The sequence below is a fragment of the Cyrtonyx montezumae genome, unplaced genomic scaffold (genome assembly GCF_038088225.1).
Source record: "Cyrtonyx montezumae isolate F1298 unplaced genomic scaffold, pur_monq_1.0 scaffold_18, whole genome shotgun sequence".
Lineage (NCBI taxonomy): Eukaryota > Metazoa > Chordata > Aves > Galliformes > Odontophoridae > Cyrtonyx > Cyrtonyx montezumae.
Window position 1 is genome coordinate 501,288 of NW_027071914.1, and position 17,978 is coordinate 519,265.

The 17,978-nt window shown below is 46.1% G+C and overlaps 2 protein-coding genes across 3 annotated transcripts in view; one reads left to right on the forward strand and one right to left on the reverse strand.

Annotated features, from left to right (window-relative positions):
- The window catches only part of LOC136047353 (histidine--tRNA ligase, cytoplasmic), a 513,020-nt gene that overhangs the window by 119,634 nt on the left and 375,408 nt on the right, over nt 1–17,978 (reverse strand). The gene's annotated exons all lie outside the window — the stretch shown is intronic.
- The window catches only part of NRG2 (neuregulin 2), an 83,393-nt gene that overhangs the window by 21,008 nt on the left and 44,407 nt on the right, over nt 1–17,978 (forward strand). For both annotated transcript variants that reach the window (XM_065734396.1, XM_065734397.1), the window contains exons 2-3: nt 3,287–3,458; nt 13,998–14,116. In XM_065734396.1, coding sequence (XP_065590468.1) covers nt 3,287–3,458; nt 13,998–14,116 — 291 coding nt within the window. The remainder of the gene's footprint in view (nt 1–3,286; nt 3,459–13,997; nt 14,117–17,978) is intronic.

Sequence of the window (17,978 nt, forward strand, 5' to 3'; positions counted from 1 at the left end):
AGGGCCTCTTAATGGAACATTTGCGTTGAAACACGTTGAGAAACGGTGTGCATTTATTGATGTGGGTCCTTGCACCTTTTAGGGTTAATTTAGTTCCTCTGGCCTTCATGATAGCATAGACTAGGAGTTAACACTTATTCGGTTTTCATCTTACTTTTGAGTGAGCAAACCCATTGAAAATCTGTATTTGTTGTTGTTCCCAGCTCTACCACGATTAAACCTTCCTTTCTGCAGCACGCCTTACCCTTGGCATCGGTACTTGAATTTGGGTAGAGGAAGGGTTGACTGGATTGCAGGGTGACCAGAGACATGGATCTTAAATGTTTGCCCAAATTTATCTGTAGCTACAGTTGAACATGAACAATCACAAACCCCCTCCTTCTTTTCATGAACCCAGAGGCAGTAGTGACTGTGTGGCATGTGCTGCTAACCTACATGTGGAGGAGATCAGGAAGTGGCAGAGCAGAACTGTGAGATTCAAGTGCTGAGCTCTTGAAAGGGGTGGACCTGATTCAGTCTTTTGAGCCTGCCAAAATCAGGAGTGGCTGCATTGGAGCAGCAGTAACTTCTGCAGAGTGGTCTGGGAAGCAGGCAGCTGTTGGCAACATGGGTAAGTGGACTTGGACCTCCCTTGGAATATTGCCGAGACTACCAGGCATAGCATGTTGTCTTGACTCGTTTTTTCCAATAGGTATGAAAAGGCATACTGACCCAAAATGCTCAGAACACTAAGAAAAGTGGCGCTTTTAATCCTCACATTGGTTTGAACCAAGCTCACAAAGTTGTGAGCTTCAACTTTTTGGTTTGGACGGGGCAGAGAGAGGAAAAGGTTAGATGCTAAAGCTGAAAGCAAACCAAAATTTAAAACATTCTTTGATGTAAACCAAAATTTAAAACATTCTTTGACCTACTCCAGTATTAAGAGTGCTGCCTCAGTCTCTCAAGCTACTTTAGTTTGCTGGTGGAGGATGTTGAAAGGTGATTATTTTGTAGTTTACATGTACCTAAAAAAGGAAGAGGTTTCTGGTTGCTAGGTGGGACTCAAATTTACCAGAGAAAGATCTTCTGGCGGCAAGCTGAAGTTGGAGCAGTTTGGGTGAGGAGGAAGGGCTGAAGTTTAAACAATAAGAACAAAAAGCAGGGGAAGATCTTCATCTGGCATCCAGCAGACTTGTCATCAGCTAATGGCTGTAAGTGAGGATTTCTGTTTCTCTGTAGGCCTGTCTATTGGGCACGTCATGCAAGTTATCACCAGAGGCCAAGAGCAGAAGATGCAAGAGAGCCCTGCTTAGGTTTGGATGAGATGTATTGCACGCAGGTGGGAAAGAACTGAGAAATAGAGATCTTGGAAGGCTTCTTGCTCTTCCTTGGCTCATTCTTCAGCATTCTCTGGGTGTTGGGACTTTGTGCTGCTCTTGCTAGCATCTTCTCCGGACAGGGTCAGAGTTGGGCCATCTTTATCCCAGACCATGCTACCTGCTTCACAATACTGCAGACCGCCAGCCTGGAACTAATGTGAAGCAGATGCACTAGTGCCAAGGTCGGGACCTTGCCAGTATTTTTAAAGCATGTGTATGCAGTTGGCATGGAACATGGTGACCTCAGTGTACAACAGCAGCCAACCAATGCACACGTTCAGACAGAATAAATATTTGACAGTCAATTTCTCTATTCCCCAAAATGACCCCTCTATAAACAAGGTCCTGTTTACCTTCCTGATTCTCTGTGCAGTGTTCTGAGAAGAGACAAGCACTCTTCTCCATTCATTGCTTTCCTGTTCTTTTGGGTGACCTATTTCCAGGCAAGGATCAGGGATACTGGCTTTGCAAAACTCCCGGCACCTTGGAGTTTCACAGAAGTTCTTTCTTGGGGAAAGCTGAGATTTGTTTTATTCAGAATTCTCTTTCACTGTGCCAGAGCACAGTGGCCAGGGAAGCAGTGCATGACCAGTGTTCAGCCTAAAGCAAATGCCTGTAGCTGTTTACGGCATTTTTTTTTTCTGCTGTTCCTCCCTCATTAACACATGCAGCCCTCCACATCCTTCTTCCTCTGGCACAGATTTCTAGGGAGACTGCAGAAGGCTTGGGTGTGCAGAAATAACAGAGGGAAAACTAAGTGGTGTGGCTTATTTGTTTGCCCTTGGTGTGCTAAACATGTCTCCTTTACACCCCTGGTAGAGTGAGAGGATACCAGAGACTACAACAATAGCAGTTTCTCTAATGGAACACATCAGATTCCTCCTCCTTTTATCGTAGTCCGATATCATAAGATCTGAATGCAGTAGGAAGCTAAAAGTGGACGTAAGTCAGAGGAAACACTTGATCTCTGACATGTCTTAGGCAAGTGTTGGCATTGCTGGAAATATTCTTAAGGCAAAACCAGGAACTTGTTGTTTACTTTTTTAAGGTTAGATTGGAAAATGGAAAAGGAGAAAGAAAAATTGCAAGCCTAATCCTTGCATGTCAGGTATACTATAAAGCCTAGCAGAGATTGACAAGAAGCATCTCTCTCCCTCTCTCTCTCTCTCTCTCACACACACACACACACTTCTTCCTGATGTTCCAGGTGCTTGGTACAATCCCCTTTCTTTAAACATGCAGGAAAGCTCCTAGCGTGACATTACACCTTCAAACCAACCAATCTGACACTATACATCCTAATTCTATTTCAAATTGTTTTATTTTTTTCACATTTCTATCTGTAACCCAGGGAAGTGCCGTCCCTCCCTTCTTGTCCTTTACATGTGTAGGTTTTCATGCCGCCCTTCTTGGTGGCTGTTGCTTTTGCTGGTGATGCTGTCATGCTGAGTGGCTGTCGGTCTTGGCAGCTTTCTTTGGGGATGGTTCAGTAGGATGGGCAGCACGTGTTGCAGTGGTAAAGACCACAGAGGTGTTGGTAATCATCATCAATAACGGCAGGATGCAGGGAAAAGCAGTCTCCGAAGAGCTTGAGCTGCGTCCTGCATCTGGACAGTCCAGAGGGCAGAGCAAGGAAGCATGTGGGGCTGCCTGCATATGGGTAGCTGCAATGCCATCGAGTCTGGCTGTGTGGAACTGAGTGAGGAGGGAGCTGGGTGCTGGGGATCTTGTGCCAGACAGCATTTGTGATCCCCAGAGAAACCTGGGGGCAGTGAAACTGTCATGCAGCAGTGGGGACAGTGCGCATGTTCTGGATGGGTTCTGGGTGGGCTGAAATCACGTGTGCCTCTAACAAAGCTGTATTTATATATTTATATATAACAAAGCTCTATCTATATAGAAACATTGTCTGGTTTCTCTTTTTGTAGCTGTCCCTCCCAAACTGAAGAAACTGAAGAGCCCAAATGTTCATGTTGGTGAAAAGATCTCACTGAAATGTGAGGCAACTGCTGGCAACCCTCAGCCATCCTACAAATGGTTTAAAGATGGCAAAGAGCTGAAGAAGAGCAAAGACATCCGGATCAAGTATGGGAATGGGAAGTAAGTATGCTATGGGGCTGACCTGCCTCTAACTAATGTTGAGTTTGGGTCTTGGGGAGCAACTCTGCAAACTTCCCAGCTTGCTCCTAGTGGTGCTGAGCTCCACAGCAAACGCAGATGGGCAGGGAAGCTGTGTAAGATGGCCAGGCATGGCAGGACTGGGCAGTTTGATTGAGCATCAGAATTGAAAGTGGCTGAAAAAGATGGTTGTATCAGGGAACCAGTGTCTATTCAGGCAGCCCCACTGCAGGTTGTAACTGAAATGGCCATTCACCTAATACATCAAGCCAAGGAAATAATTCACGTGCATTGTTTTTCTTCTTAGTTTCTTCTGGGGTAATGCTGCAAAATCCAACAGGTAACCGAGGGGTGGGAAACAGCTGCAGGGACAGGATCCATGGTGGGGGTGGGTTGGGGTTGGACTGGATGATCTCAGAGGTCTTTTCCAACCTTAATGATTTTGTGATTCTGTGAACCAGGGAAAAGGGGCTCCCACTGCACTTTCATTTAAATAAATCCATGTTGTTATTTTTTTTATTGGCCAAATATTTACATGTGATATATCCTGAAGTTATTCTGTAATTGTGACTGTGTTTACATTCATATATACTGGCCTAGCCAGCAACAAAGTCAGCTTGCAACTGCCTGATCCCTTGGCAATCTTAAAACTAATTTTATGCCAACATATGTTATGCCTCAGTGTGTGAAAAATGACTCATCTATTCTCATCACGCCGTTGACAGAGTATTTGGTTTTATAATTAGAAATTCTTCAAATGCTCAAATGGGTCATTGTAAATTGCTCTCATTTCATTTAAATCCTGTTAGCTTTGATTTTAAAGATACGTCCCAAACGTCCAGCATAAAGCAGTGACAGGATGGCATCCCACCCACAGCATCACCCACGCAGTCCCTGGAATCAGGGACACGAATGGGGAAGAACAATCTTTCCTCAAAACACGGCTGTCAAGTCATAACTTGGCATTTCCTAGTTTCCATGGCATCATGTTGGCTTGCAGCCTGCCAGTGACAGGCCAAAGCCATGTGCATGTTAGAAGTGCTTCCTGCTGGCATAATAAGCCCAAGGATAAACATCTTAAAGAAAGCTGAGCACCTGGCTCTGCCAGCACCTGGGTCTCCCTTGGCAGCAAAGGTTTGAGCCCCGCAATGTCCATGCTTGTCTGTTTCCTGTCCCGACCCTGGAGCTTAGCAGCACAGAGGCCAGACTTCAGAAGCTGTTGGGCTGAGGCTGCTTTGATGTGGTGTTCCTTGTCCCTTGTGTAGCACAAAGCAATGGGTTTGCTAGCATCTGAAAATTGAGGACAGAGTACTTGATGGAGTTGGACCTTCCTCCTTCTGGACTTGGGTGCATGTGGAAGAGTACATTAAAAATTGCTCTGTGCTGATGCAGGTTGAGGGTCAAAGGTGTCCTTGGGGATCTGTGTTTCTTCATTAAGTAGCAAGTGGAGAAGAGCAGCAGAGGGAACCAAAGCTGGGCATGGAAGATAAGTGCACATCATTACTGTCAGCATGTTAGGAGAAGCATCTTAAACAGTAAAACTGAGAAAAGAATTAAAAACACCATCTAGTAAGTCTTCTAGGTGATGATTAATGCATGAAAAATGAGGTTTGCGTCTGGCTCCAATTAGAGATAAGATTGGTCTCAAAAGGTAATCCTTTGCTCTTTCTTACAGTTAAGAGTAGAGTGAGTCTTCCAAAGGGCTAAACCTGAATGCTGGGAAGGGACTTTCTTGGGGAAAACACAAAAGACAAAAATCTTCACAGACCATATGGCACTGCCCAGGTGCCTGTGATCATTTATTTAAAAATTTGATCCAAAGACTTAATGGAGTCGACTGCTGCAGCCAGGAAAAAGAAGCCCTGCCAGGAGGAGGTGTTATCCAGTTTGTCCCTTGGCCACGTGAGTCCTGGGCAGAAGCAGACACAGCTTTGAATTTGATTCTTCATCTGCAGCTCTGTGGACAACGTGGAGGATTAGGATGGGAGACAAGAACATAACAGCTCTGAATGGCTAATGCCTTTTCCAGTCTTTCCCTCATTTTCTTCCCTGCAGAATGGAGCTTCCCTATGTGCGTAAAGTCTCGATATCTCTAGCTAAAAAGATGAACTGAAGCCCTTTATTACTTAGATATTTTTATCTGACCCCACTGGCCTTCTTAGAGTCGAAGAATAAGGGAAATATATGTTACAATGAGGAGAGGAGCAGTTAACTGCATGTCACTCTTCAGCTTTCCCATCAGTCCTCTTTCTTTGTGTTTTTCAAACTTAGCGGCAAACTTTCTGGTGCTGTCCAACATGGGAGTTGTTTTTTCTTTTTCCTTTCCAATGGGTATTTGCTGGAGGGAGGGGAACAATTCTGATTCCTCCTTTCTGAACTGTGTGTTCCATCTGTAATTAGTAACAGGCTGGGGCAAGCCTGGCTTGCAAGGAGAGGAAACCTCTCGTTAAGGTGGAAGAAATTATTGGCTGGAGTTTTATCACCAGCTCAATTTACATAAAGCACAGTTTATAAGGACCTTGAGAAATTACCCAGAAGAAGAGCGTACAATAGTGAAAGTAAAGCATAGTGACTGGCCCACCCCTTCTGAGCTGCCAAAGGAATAGCGTTTTCTGCCGAGTGCACCTGAGATGGTTCAAGGCCACTCAGAGCCAAGAAGTTAAGGTTGTTTTGACTGTTGAACTGTCCTAGAAAATGGTCAGGTGACAACTCTGGAGACATCTAGGGGACTTTCTTTTTTCTGAGGTATAGGGACACTACCCCACTTTAGGGTGTACTCAGGTCTCTACCCTGAAACATGCAGATCATGCACTGAAATCAGAGGGATGTGATCCCAGAGCCTGGTAGGCTACTCACTGCCCTTACAGGCTCTTCTCTTTGTGTGCTCTCCTACTAAGAGAGATTGCTGGGTGATAAAATAGGCATATCATTAGATTGGAGAGGGTTAGCAGTTCAGTTTGGGACAGGCTGACCATATGACATCCCTTGGGAGTGGTGTCCTACTTTCAGTATCACCAGGAATCCCTATTGTTAGCCTGTAAGTGGAGCCAAGGGATACCCTCCTCTCCCATTTCTGTACAGTAGTTCCCGAGGCGATGCTAGTTGGGTCAGATTCATTGCTGGGGTCTTCCTTGTAGAGATCCCTGCTGTAGATTATTCCCCACCCACAATGAATGGGGCTGTGGTCTTCCCTGTGCAGCTCACTGCACTGGAATGAAGGCAAAAATAATAATAATGCCAAAGCAGCAGGGGAAAGAGAGTGCCAATAAAGATAAATGATTTCCTAATTAAGCCTGGAGACAAGGAGGGGCAAAGAGAACTGTTGAAGCCTTGTGGGAGCCAGAGTGAACCCAAGCAGGCTATACCACCACTCTGGCAGGGGTCTTCAGCCTGACATTTTTAAACAAAGGAAAAATCTCACTTGACAATGGATCTTGCAAGAGCAATTCCAGATGCCTTAAAGCTAAGACTCTTTTCGAGCACCGGTGTTGTTATAATCACCAGGGGAGCTTCTCTCTCGCTAACTCTCACGATGTCATTATAAGTCTCCAATACTTGGGATTTGGTTTAGCTGCTGATGGCACTTTATTGGGGGAGGGGGTGGAGGAAAGAGAGTATCTCCTTTGTTTGCCTGTTTGTTGTTTTAAAGGAGATGATGGACATCATTTTGGCCAACACACCTGGGACTCAACCAGGGAACTTGAGAACTGAAAGGATAAGCAGTTGAGTCTTGAGCTAGAACAATACACAATGCCTGCAAGTTGGGGCTCATGAGAGTTTCAAGGAACGGGCATTTGATCAAGCACAAGTGTGTTATGGTGACTAACAAGTAATGCCCAGATGCTGAGCAGCTTCAACTGATGGTGTGTGCAAACCTAGCCATGGTAGTATGTGCCTGAAGTTTTGTTTCTTCTTTTCCAATGGTGCAGGCTAGTTAAAAAAGATAATCCTCTCCCTGTCTAATCTTAGACTCTTGCATTTGCACAGTGTCACAGCTGAGGCTGGGGCACTCTCACTGAAACATCAATCGAAATCCCATTCATCCAGCTTAATACTTTACCTGGCATCTGGGGAAGGGGGACTGTGGTGGCAGCTGAGGCTGCAGACAGTTCATCTGGGATAGCACATTGTATACTCACAGTCATGAGTTTGCTTGGTTCCCCTTGTACATCACGGATCAGGCACTGGCAGGGATCCGTGGCGCACACCAACTGCAAAAAAAAAAAAGACTTAAGAAATGAATGATATCCCAAACGCTTCAGACTCAGGAAGGATCCTCAAAACTGTAACTGCATCTCTTGTACATCCCTGTGTAATATAATAATGATACGTTTCACAGAGGTTTTGAAAGAGTGTGTCCGTCCAAAGCTGCCATTCCATGCTGCTTTTCCGTGACCTCAGGTCTGTTCCTGAGAGACATGCTTTCCTCTGATCTAAGTACTTCAGTCTGGCTTTGCTCATTTCCATTCGTGTGCTCGGTGAAGGGCTTCCACCAAAGACTGCTTCTTTTTATATGGCATCTCCCTAACTTCCCTAATTTAGAACTATCTGGTTTTGCTTTAAAGGCTCTCCCTGGCCTTCCTCCCATGTCTGGCAATCTCTGACGTTTTAGTCCTACTTTTGAATTGCCCACCCTGTCAGCTTCCATCTGACACATGATAAACTTCCAAATGAGGACTACTGTGCCTTCCCTTCCAGCAGCACCAACCCTTTCTTCTGTTCCCTGCTACAGAAATAGCTGTAGTTCTGTTGCTGATGTAGTGAAGCCTCTACATACTGTCCTAACTGCATCCTTTCCTGAGGTTTCTTAACTCTCTATTTAGATGTTTACTTTTTGAACAGGGAGGTGTCTGTTCTTTGTTTGGTACTGTGAGGTCCCTGGCTCCTGGGAGGCTGCTAGCATGTATGTGATATATGATAACAAAGAGGGAAAGAGACTGCTCTGTAATCTACATTCTCCCAAAAGCTATTCAGATCTTGGCATTGTGGTTTGAAGATAATTCTTTTAAATATCCATGAGATGGATCAATTGCTGTCAATTCCAGGACAAGAAATACAAGGGAATTAGCTGTGACATGAGGGGGTTCATCATCCTTAACCAAAAATCCGTCTTTTATGTATGTACTGCCTTCATGTTCTGGCAGCCGCCACAGACTTGCTAGCACAAGGACTGTGGCAAACAGAGGTTTGCCTATCAGCCAGGTGATCACAAATCCACTCCAGGAGTGTGGTTGGATTTCGCTGCCCCTCCTCATGGTGCCCAGTCAGCCATGGCAGTATGGGGATGCAGCTCAGGGCTGAATTGGAGAATGGAGGGGGTTGCACAAGTGACCCTGCTCTTTGGATTGTACTTATTGATCTTCTCCCCTTTTGTTGACGCTGTGTGACCCAGAAGGGACTCCATCTCTTGCTCTCAGACCAGTGTCAGTGTCAGCTCTGCAGAGTGAGGACTGGTCGAGTCTTCCTTTTAAAATCAGCCTGCCCCAAGCCTGGGCACAGAGAGAGAACAACACTGCTGAGCAGAGAAGGGGCAAATCTGCTTCTCAGGTTAGAACAGCATTTTACTGTTGGGGGACAGGGGTAGGAGAGAGCAGCTAAAGGGGGTCTGGGGTGGTTTGTCCTGCCCTGGGCCCCTGCAGGGACATTTGCTATCTACTGCTTCTTCCACTGTCCCAGAAGGTCAAACCCTGAGCAGGGCAGGTGATGGTGTGAGGGAAGGAGGAAGGAGGACTTCGCCCATTGCAAAAGGGATGGGAAATGAGCTGAGAAGTCTGAACCTTCCTTTTCCTACCCATCTTATTTGATTGCTTTGCTTGAGAATTGCTTTCTTTTTCACCCTTTCTCATTCACTGTTTCTATAGCTAATCCTGAACTAGTCACATCATGCCCTTAGAGTTCAGAGCAGCCAACACAGCCATGTGTTGTTCTCAAGCACCACAAGCACAGCCAGCTTGCCCACCTCTGTTGTACTGCTCTGTAACTGAGGGCAGGGGAGAGCTTGGGGTGGTTTCCATCTGGCTGTGTGGATGAGAGGATAGTCCTGGCTCCCACTTCTGCCCTGTCTGGCAGAGCTGCTCTGCCATGGCCATCCCTGGTGTGCTTCACATTGCGATAAACTCTTCTACCTGACTTTCTTGCACTGCTTGCTGGGGAAGGTGAGTGTGTTCCCTGGGGCAGGGACACTGAGAGCCCCTGCTCCAGCCAGCAGAGTTCCTGATAGTGGGCTGTCACCAGACAGTGCTTCAGGACTGTAAGCTGAAGGGCTGAATGGCCTGAATCTTTTTGCCTGCCATAAACCTGCTTTCTCAGTGCAAATTCACCATTGTGCAGAGTGCCAGGACAGCACATAGGCACCAACTGAATTGTTGGAGGGTGTGCAAGCTGTGCATGTGGCACAGTGCTGGCCCCAGTGCTCTCTTCAGCACTGCTGTGCTGCCTGCCCTGGCTGTCTGTTCAGAGAGGAAAGGAGTTAATAGATAACTACAGCAGTCTATTAAATGCCCTTTGCAAGAGTCACCTTTGAGAATTTCCTTTTTCTTTGGATCTCACATGTTTTTACTATGGATCATGTTCATTGACAATGTAGAGGCCAAATAAGGCATAGTCTTCCTGTTCTCACTAGCTAATTCCTTGACTTTTTTATTACTTCTGTGTTAGCTCTTCTATTTTTAGAAGACTCATAAAATACTACAATAGTAGTAATCCAAGAGCTATTTTTGTCCTGTGCGGTGCAGAAGCAGTTGAACTCATGCAGGGCTCTCTGAGTCCTCACAGCAACAGAGAATGGTGTCCCCAGGCAGCGCAGGGCGCCGAGGTGCATGGCTCTGTGAGGAGGTGGCCTGGGATAAAGGTCCAGTTTCCACTTGGCAGTAGGGAAGAGGAGAAAAATGATTCAAACTAACCAAAGTGCTGGTGGGAACATGAGTCCTGTCACGAAAAGTTCCTCCCTGGGCGGGATGAAGTGCCTGTTTCTTTTCCTCTTGCTGTACATGAGGCCTCAGGGCCCAAGCTCATATTTTGATGTCTAACTCTGAGATGTCTAAATTACAGCAAATAAAGCCACCCTTCCTGGCCAGGATTTGACAGGATATTTGTGTAGGTCTTGGCCAAGGGCTGATCTCCCTGATTCTCATTGTAGTCTGGAGATTGGCATTCTGAACTGCCCTCTGGGGGACTTGTTCTCTTGGCTGGAAAGGTATTTTGGGGGATTCTGTTCTGGCCAGGCTGAAGGGCTCCTTGTGGATTCCATCCCCTCAGAGCTTGCAGACAACCTATTCTCCATAACTCACTCCTCCATTGTCACTACAGGAGATAATTAGTGCGTGGCTAAGTCATATGCGCTGAGAGTCAAAAAATACAATGAGGCAGATTTTCCCCTGGAGTACAGAAATGTCAACAGAGTTACACTACGCTGAAATGATGGCATCTGTCAGTGACCCCAGCCCTTTCACTGAACAAACAGCCTGTGGCAGTGCCTTCCTCCAGAAGAATGGCATCGTCTGACAACCAGGCACCTCTGGAGGAGCACAGCAGGGCTTTCCCAGGGGTGACCATCCCCAGGGAATGCGGCCCAGAAGGGCACCAGGGGACAGAGAACTGTGGGAGGTGCCTCCTGGTGCTGTCACTTGGTACTTTAAAAACACACCTCAGCCATAAAAGAAACAAAATGTTTGCCCTCCAGGCATCAGGAGGAAGAATGCAAACTTGCAAAACCAATTTCCTAAGCAGCTTTGAGGTATTTCAGAAGCATGTGAAAGTAGTGAAATGGAACAGAGATGGACTGGTCATCTTTCTTTCTGGCATACACAGGTCAGGTAAAGCCTATTCTCACATCTTTGGTGCATTTGATCTTGTGGAGAGTCATTATTAATAATTTCAAACTAGAAAAGGGGAGATGTATATTGGATATAAGGATGCAGTTTTTTACAGTGAGGGCAGAGAGGCACTGGCATGGGATGCCCAGAGAGGTGGCAGTGCCCCGTCCCTGCAGACACCTGAGGTCCAGCTGGATGGGCTCTGAGCACCTGGTGGAGCTGTGGGTGCCCATGTGTGCTGCAGGGGGTTGGACTGCATGGGGTTGAACTGCATGGCCTTGGGGAGTCCCTTCCAAATCCAGCAGTTCTGTGATTCTACGATTCAAGTGAATTAACAGGTTCAGACTGGTGTGCTGAAACAAGGTATTTCTTTGACTGTTTCGGTGCTTACTGGGATAGGAAAATTCATTTTGCCATGGCTATGCTCTACATTAAATCTCATCCTCTTCTGTACCTTTCATCTCTCTCCCGTATATCTGTTGCCTGACGTTAATGCATTGTACTGTTGAGGTCATTGATCCCCAAAAAAGCTCTTGTATTTTTTAAGGGGATCTTGCAATCCAAGAGAGTTTCAACAAGCTGTGTTAGAAAATAAAAATGATCTCTTTTGACAGTACAGCAGTCTTGTGCATTAAAACAAAATTATCAAGGTTCTATAAATGCCAGCATTGCTTTATATTCTGCTCACATTCTCCTCCAGTTCCAGGTAAAAGTCCACGTCTCTCATCCAGTTAGTGGAGATGAATCTGTCAAGTATGACCCCTTTCATTAGCCTTTTGTGTCACTAAATAACTTACTAATTTGTATATTTGGAATTTAAAAACCTTTATCTGCAAATGATCATGGTCATGGGTGATAACGTAGTGGATTTTTCCAGTTACTGCACGTGGCAAAACGTGCTGTGCATATGAGATCATGGTGCAGCCAGTGATCATTAGAATAACTGTTCTCCAGCAGCTGCAGGCAGCATGTTTGTTAATGCTTTCAGCATTTAGGATCTGGCCATGACCCTTCGCTGACTGTTCCTACACCCATCTCTGTGGAAGGAGAGGGGAATGGGGTCCTGCACTGGTTGCTACAACCTCATATGGCCAAAGCCCATCATCTGGTGCCTGTCACACCTCCCCAGCAAGTCTCAGCATCAGCCTGCTGGTTTAGGCCCACATGCTGGCCCAGGTAACTGGCTTTGCACTGTGGAGTAGGGGAGACCTGGGATTAGTGGAATTCAGGAGACACACTGTCAACATTCATTTAGAAATTGTTCCACATAGGCCCTAACCTCTTGTAATTGAACACTTGACCGCATCCTGCAGAACAGGGCATTGCCTTTATCTTGGGAGCTGTACCAAGCCATCTCAACTGCTTTTCGTTTGCTAACACAGCGAGTGAGATGTTCACACTGTGTCCTTGTGCCATGGCTCCCCATAGGGCAGCATGTCAGGGTGTTGAAGAGATGTCAGTGCACTTCTGTGAAGGACTTTCTATGGAAAATCATTTTCACAGCCCAGAGTTCTTCCCAGATGACATATGTAACATTGCAAATATTTCCAAAGATAATGATTTTCCACATTAGAGGAATTTTGCCTTTAGGAACATAGGCCAGTGGGACCTCTTTTTGAATCTGTCAGTGCTTCCAAGCTTTCCTGTCAAGTGACTGTATGACGTAGACCTGAGCCAAGAGCTTGGGGTAGGAAGCAGAGAGAGATGTTCTCACCAGAGGAGAGCATAGGGTGTTTTTTGATAAACTGTCTAAACCAGAAGGAAATGTAAAACAGAGGGTCTGATGAAGGAGTACCCTTGTGGTCTCATGAGTGGTCTTTGGGGTGTGTTGAAGGCTGGTCAAGATTTCTGTCAAAGTAGTTAACAAAGGGTTTTGCCTTGTCATCAGAGACATCCAGAGAATGAAACATTAACCATAGGTGGGGGAAAGGCAAAGACCTTTCCCTGTACCAGCACAGAGCTCTGTCCCTTGGAACTCCCATTCCCACAAAGCATGCAGCACAGGTTGTTAGGCCATGTAGGCAGTCATAACCTACATCATCTTCTGATCATGTGGATGTCATTCCAACATGTCTGTAGTGCATGCTGGAGTATGTGTATTCGGGGGAGACAAAGTGCTTGCCCTGTTTGCCCAGATAAAGCTAAAAGATAGTTGTTGGTGTCAAACCTCAGGGGTTTGGTTTGCAGGCTGGAATGTGTGGGTGCATTACCCCATGACCATAGATAGCTTGGGCGTTTGAGTGCTGGACATGGCCAGGGAGGCACCCCACTGCAGCTGAGATGCTCACTGACCTCGCTAAGGTGCAGAACGTGCTTCCTGCAGTCAGATCTTGGTGTTCTTCAGTAAAGTGGCCTTTCCCTGGTGCAGGTCTGTGAGCAGGGGAGCTGGGGTCTCGAGTTCAACCCTTCACAAGACTTTTTGACTTTCCGTATGTGTCCTTTCTGAGAATGGGAGCAGATGTCAGACCAAACCATGGTGTCAGGCTAAAAGCAGTGGGTTAAAACGGAGGCGTTCAGTTTGGAAATCATGATGGCTGTGATTCCTGGGAAGGGTCTCGTTTGAATCCTGATCAGTTGGTGAAATCAGGCAGCCTGTCTTCTGCAGAAGGGGTAAATTGCCAAGAAGTGTAGCAGGGCCAGGAATGGTTATCAATTCAAGAGGATGGTTAGCAATTGAGTAAGAAATGTCTGCTATACTTTTCAACAGAAAGATTTCCAGACTGCAGTTCAACAAGGTGAAGCTGGAAGATGCTGGGGAGTACAGCTGCGAAGCGGAGAACGTTTTAGGGAAAGACACCGCAAAAGGCAGCCTGAATGTGAGAAGTGGTAAGTGAAGAAGTCAGCAAATGTCTTGAGCCATCTGTCATTTAAGCAGAAAGCGGGAGGTTCTGCAGGTGATCTGTCTTGTATTTTGTTTCATGCTTTCAGGATATCAAGTAAAACAGTCTCGGGAGATAAGAAAAATGAAGCTTAGCATAAATGTTTATCTTTGTTATCTGTCAATGGCAATGTGTTTAATTTACATTTTAAATAAACTTAGAGTCGATGTATTTTTTAAAAAGGGCAAGGAAGAAAGAAAGCTGGTGGGCTTGATGTTTTATTTTTTTAAGAATTTCTGAGAAGCAGAACCCACCAGAAGACAAGTAATTAAACCATAGCTTTGTGACGAGTGGAGTTGCTTCTGGTTTTCATCCTGGAATGTGTGCTCCATCTTTTAGAGCTCAGCAGATGGAGTCTGAGGTTAGGTGGTTTTATTATTATCTTGGTCATCTTAATTATATTGCTTAACATGATGGTTTGGATACACCCTTTGGCTCTGAAAGTCCCTGTACTGGTTGCCAGCAGCCAGGAGGGTGTGAGCAGGGGAGGAATGGCTGCTGTGAGCTCTGTTGCCTCAGCTCTTCCTCCTACCATTCAGTGGCCACTGTGGGAGCCCTGGCTCTGCCGTGCAGCCCTCTGGCACAATTCAGTTTCACTGCTGCTGTGCTCTTAATAGCACAGGTCACATGTGACAGAAGGTACCTTTTTCCCACTGCTTTTTGGCATTGTTTTCTCTATTAACCTCTGCCTCAGCAGCATCTTCAGTACTGGATGTTTTGTGAGGCTGGAATACCACATACCTCCCCCTCAGTTACTCTGCCTGTACAAAGCCAGTGCTTGCAATGCCTAGGGAAGGCAGCCCATGCTCAGAGCTGGAAAGTTAGCCTTGCTTTCTTTCTGATCATGGCAGGGAGGGTGTCCAGAGCAAGCCAACAGAGTCAGTGCCTCTCCTTTTCTCTAACTCATGCTCTGGCTGTCCCATTGCGATGTGAGCAGCTCCTGATGGGCTGGGAGCTATGTGTACAACCTTCTGTGTGCAGCACAGTGAGTGCCTGCTGCCAGAACCCTGAACGTCTCTTCCACTCCTCCAGCCCTTGCAAAAGAGGAAGTCTGATGGAGCAGTGCCTGTCACATCATCCTGCAGACTGATCACAGCACTAGGGAAATGCACATCAGGCCGCAACAGCTCCCAGGCGTAACTCTTCTTGTCTGACCAGGGCAGGAGCAGGTGGCTCTCACTCATGCTGCAGGGAGTGTGAGGACACACTTGAGTTGCCCAGTAATTATTTGAGAGTACAAAAGCAATCAAAGAGACACAAAAATCACCTTTACCTGGTGGGAAATGCTGCAAGGGGCTGCAGATCTAGTAAATAAAAGATAGCCTGGTGTGCCCTGCTTCTGATGGGGTCTTGATGAATGTACCTTTGGCTTTTGAGCTGAGTGGCATGCACACCTCGCTGCTGCTGTTTGGAGGTAACCTGTCAGGGGGGCACGTGTTTGCAATTAAACATTAGTTGCAATCCTTTGCAAAGGTAAACAAGATGTTGTTGATCACTGTAGGCTTTTGTCACTCTGCCACTCTCTTGCGCCCTTCTCTTGCTTCTCCTCGGAGCATCTCGGGGCAGAACACCATCATCTGTGCCTGTGCACTTCCTCATGGAGTCTTCCTCTTTCCTTCCACAGTGCCCTTACTGCTGGGCCTTCCTGGGGCCTGGGAAGCTGTCCTCACATCCCTTCTGCACACTCCCTTCTTCCGTGATATCCTTCAATAGAAAGCTTCCCAAGACATCTGCTTGTCTCTGAACCAATGTGTGCTCTTCTGTCCCTGCCCACATTACACTTTATCCTCCTGACTGCATCTCAACTCTGCTCTGTAAAACCATATGAGTTGACACCAATTGATCAGAGGTGAATGAGCTTCCTCTTCTCATAGCCTCCCCCTTTCCCTGGAGCTCACTGGAGCTATTGCTACTTCTTTTTATTCTGCTCTCTATTCTACTTTGTCTCTGCTGCCCTGTCCCTGAGGACAGGGTCCTTTGGCGGGGTGGAGGCTCCTGAGCTCCCCGGGTCCTGGCTGGCAGAGATGCTCACACACGAGGTCCTTGGGTGGAGATGTCTGCTGGCAAGCATTTCTCAACCTGATGAGGCAGAGTTGCTGTTGCAAAGTAATCTTTGCTGTATTCTATTCCACTACAACTTCTCAGCCTTTATCATTTGCACAAACTTCTCAGCCTTTTCATTTGCACAAAGAAGCACTTTAGTCCCACAGATCTGTTGCAAATCACTGAAAATGCCACACAGAAAAAAGATTTTCCTTAGAAAGAGAGTGGCCTCTGTACCATGACCCCCTAGTCTCTAAAAAATTGCCCATTGGCCAAACCCAGCAGCTTATTCCTCCTCTGCAAGTCCAGAATTTCCATAAAATGCCCAGCTTGGAAATAGAAGCATTTCCATTGAAAAGCTTCAAAAAGGTGTCAGTTTCTGAAGAAATGCTTCTGGGTTTCATCATAACATTCACTTCAGTGTTCTTTTCAGATTTTTATTACTTTGATGTAAATTAGATGCTTTCCTAGAAAATTGTCCCATTTTCCCATCATCTTTATTGATAGTGTAATATTGGCACTCAAGTGGGAATGAGAGCTTAGCTGAGATATGACAGTTTCAGACTCTTTTTCCTCAGAAAATTTCTAGGTAGTTCCTTGACTAATACCCCACCACCCCCTTTGCTAAGAACTCTGTGAAAACTTAAACTTTTCAAACAAACCTCTTTGCTTCCGATGTAGTATTTCCCTTTTCCTGGTGGCCTCACTTCTGTTCCTCTGCAACAGCATTTGCTCCTGGTGCCTCCCTGCCTCTGGTGGGTCAGGAGGTGCTTTGATCCAGAAGAGGCTCTTGCTGCCAGATGCCTTGGTAGCTGCTGGCTGTGGACTTTCCCAGCCCCCTGCATTGTAAGAAGGGAATCATTCCATGTGCTGGGCCTTGGCCTTCATTTCATTTCTGGGCCTTTGGCCTTGGCCTTCATTTCTTCCCAGTTCCTCCATCTCCATCTTTGTGTCGCAGAGCTGCAGATACTTACAGGGTGGAGGCTTGTCATTGTCAGGCCATCTCACCTTTTCTTAAGCTCCACGTTTTTCTCACTGTTTTGCTATGATCTTCACACTCTCACAGCCGTCAGAGCTGTGAAAACCTGTGGTGGTTTCACTCATCATATACCTAATGAATCCTGAGCCCTTTGTGTCTTTGTGTCATGATAGAGGCCCAGGTGACATAAGTCCCTTTATGACAAGGGGACTGAAATGCACTGTATCGTCCCCCTGCAGGAACACGTGTTTATCTACCTTTCCTCCAGTTACCCATCTGAGCATCCCCTTGCCAGTACTAACATGTAAGCAGCTTCCCCAGCCCATGCCGCCCAGCAGTACCTGCTCTTGTCCTCCTCCCTGCATAGCTAAGCCCAATCTTCTCTGTTCAAATTAGATATTTTGTTCACTACTTTCTTACCTTAATTTCCCCAGGAACAACGAAAGCACCACAAGTTTTACCAGCCTCAGAAACTAAAATAGTTGTTATGGAAGAAGAGTGTAAGTACCTCTCCCCCCTGCTCCCATACAGCTTCTTTCCCCTTAACTGTTTTGTTTTTATGAGACAAATTGCATAAATGCTTGATTGCTTCCTGGAATCTTCTTTAATCGCTCCTTCTCTTTGATTTTTTCCTAAGCCCTGATCTTTCACTATATCTTTCAATATATAATTTATGTTGCTGTGTCCATCCTGGAGAGGGAGAGTTGAATACCCACTGCAGTGGTAGTTTGAAGAACATGCTACTTAAAATTGGTGATGGATTTTAAATGTCTGCAGCTCTTTCAGT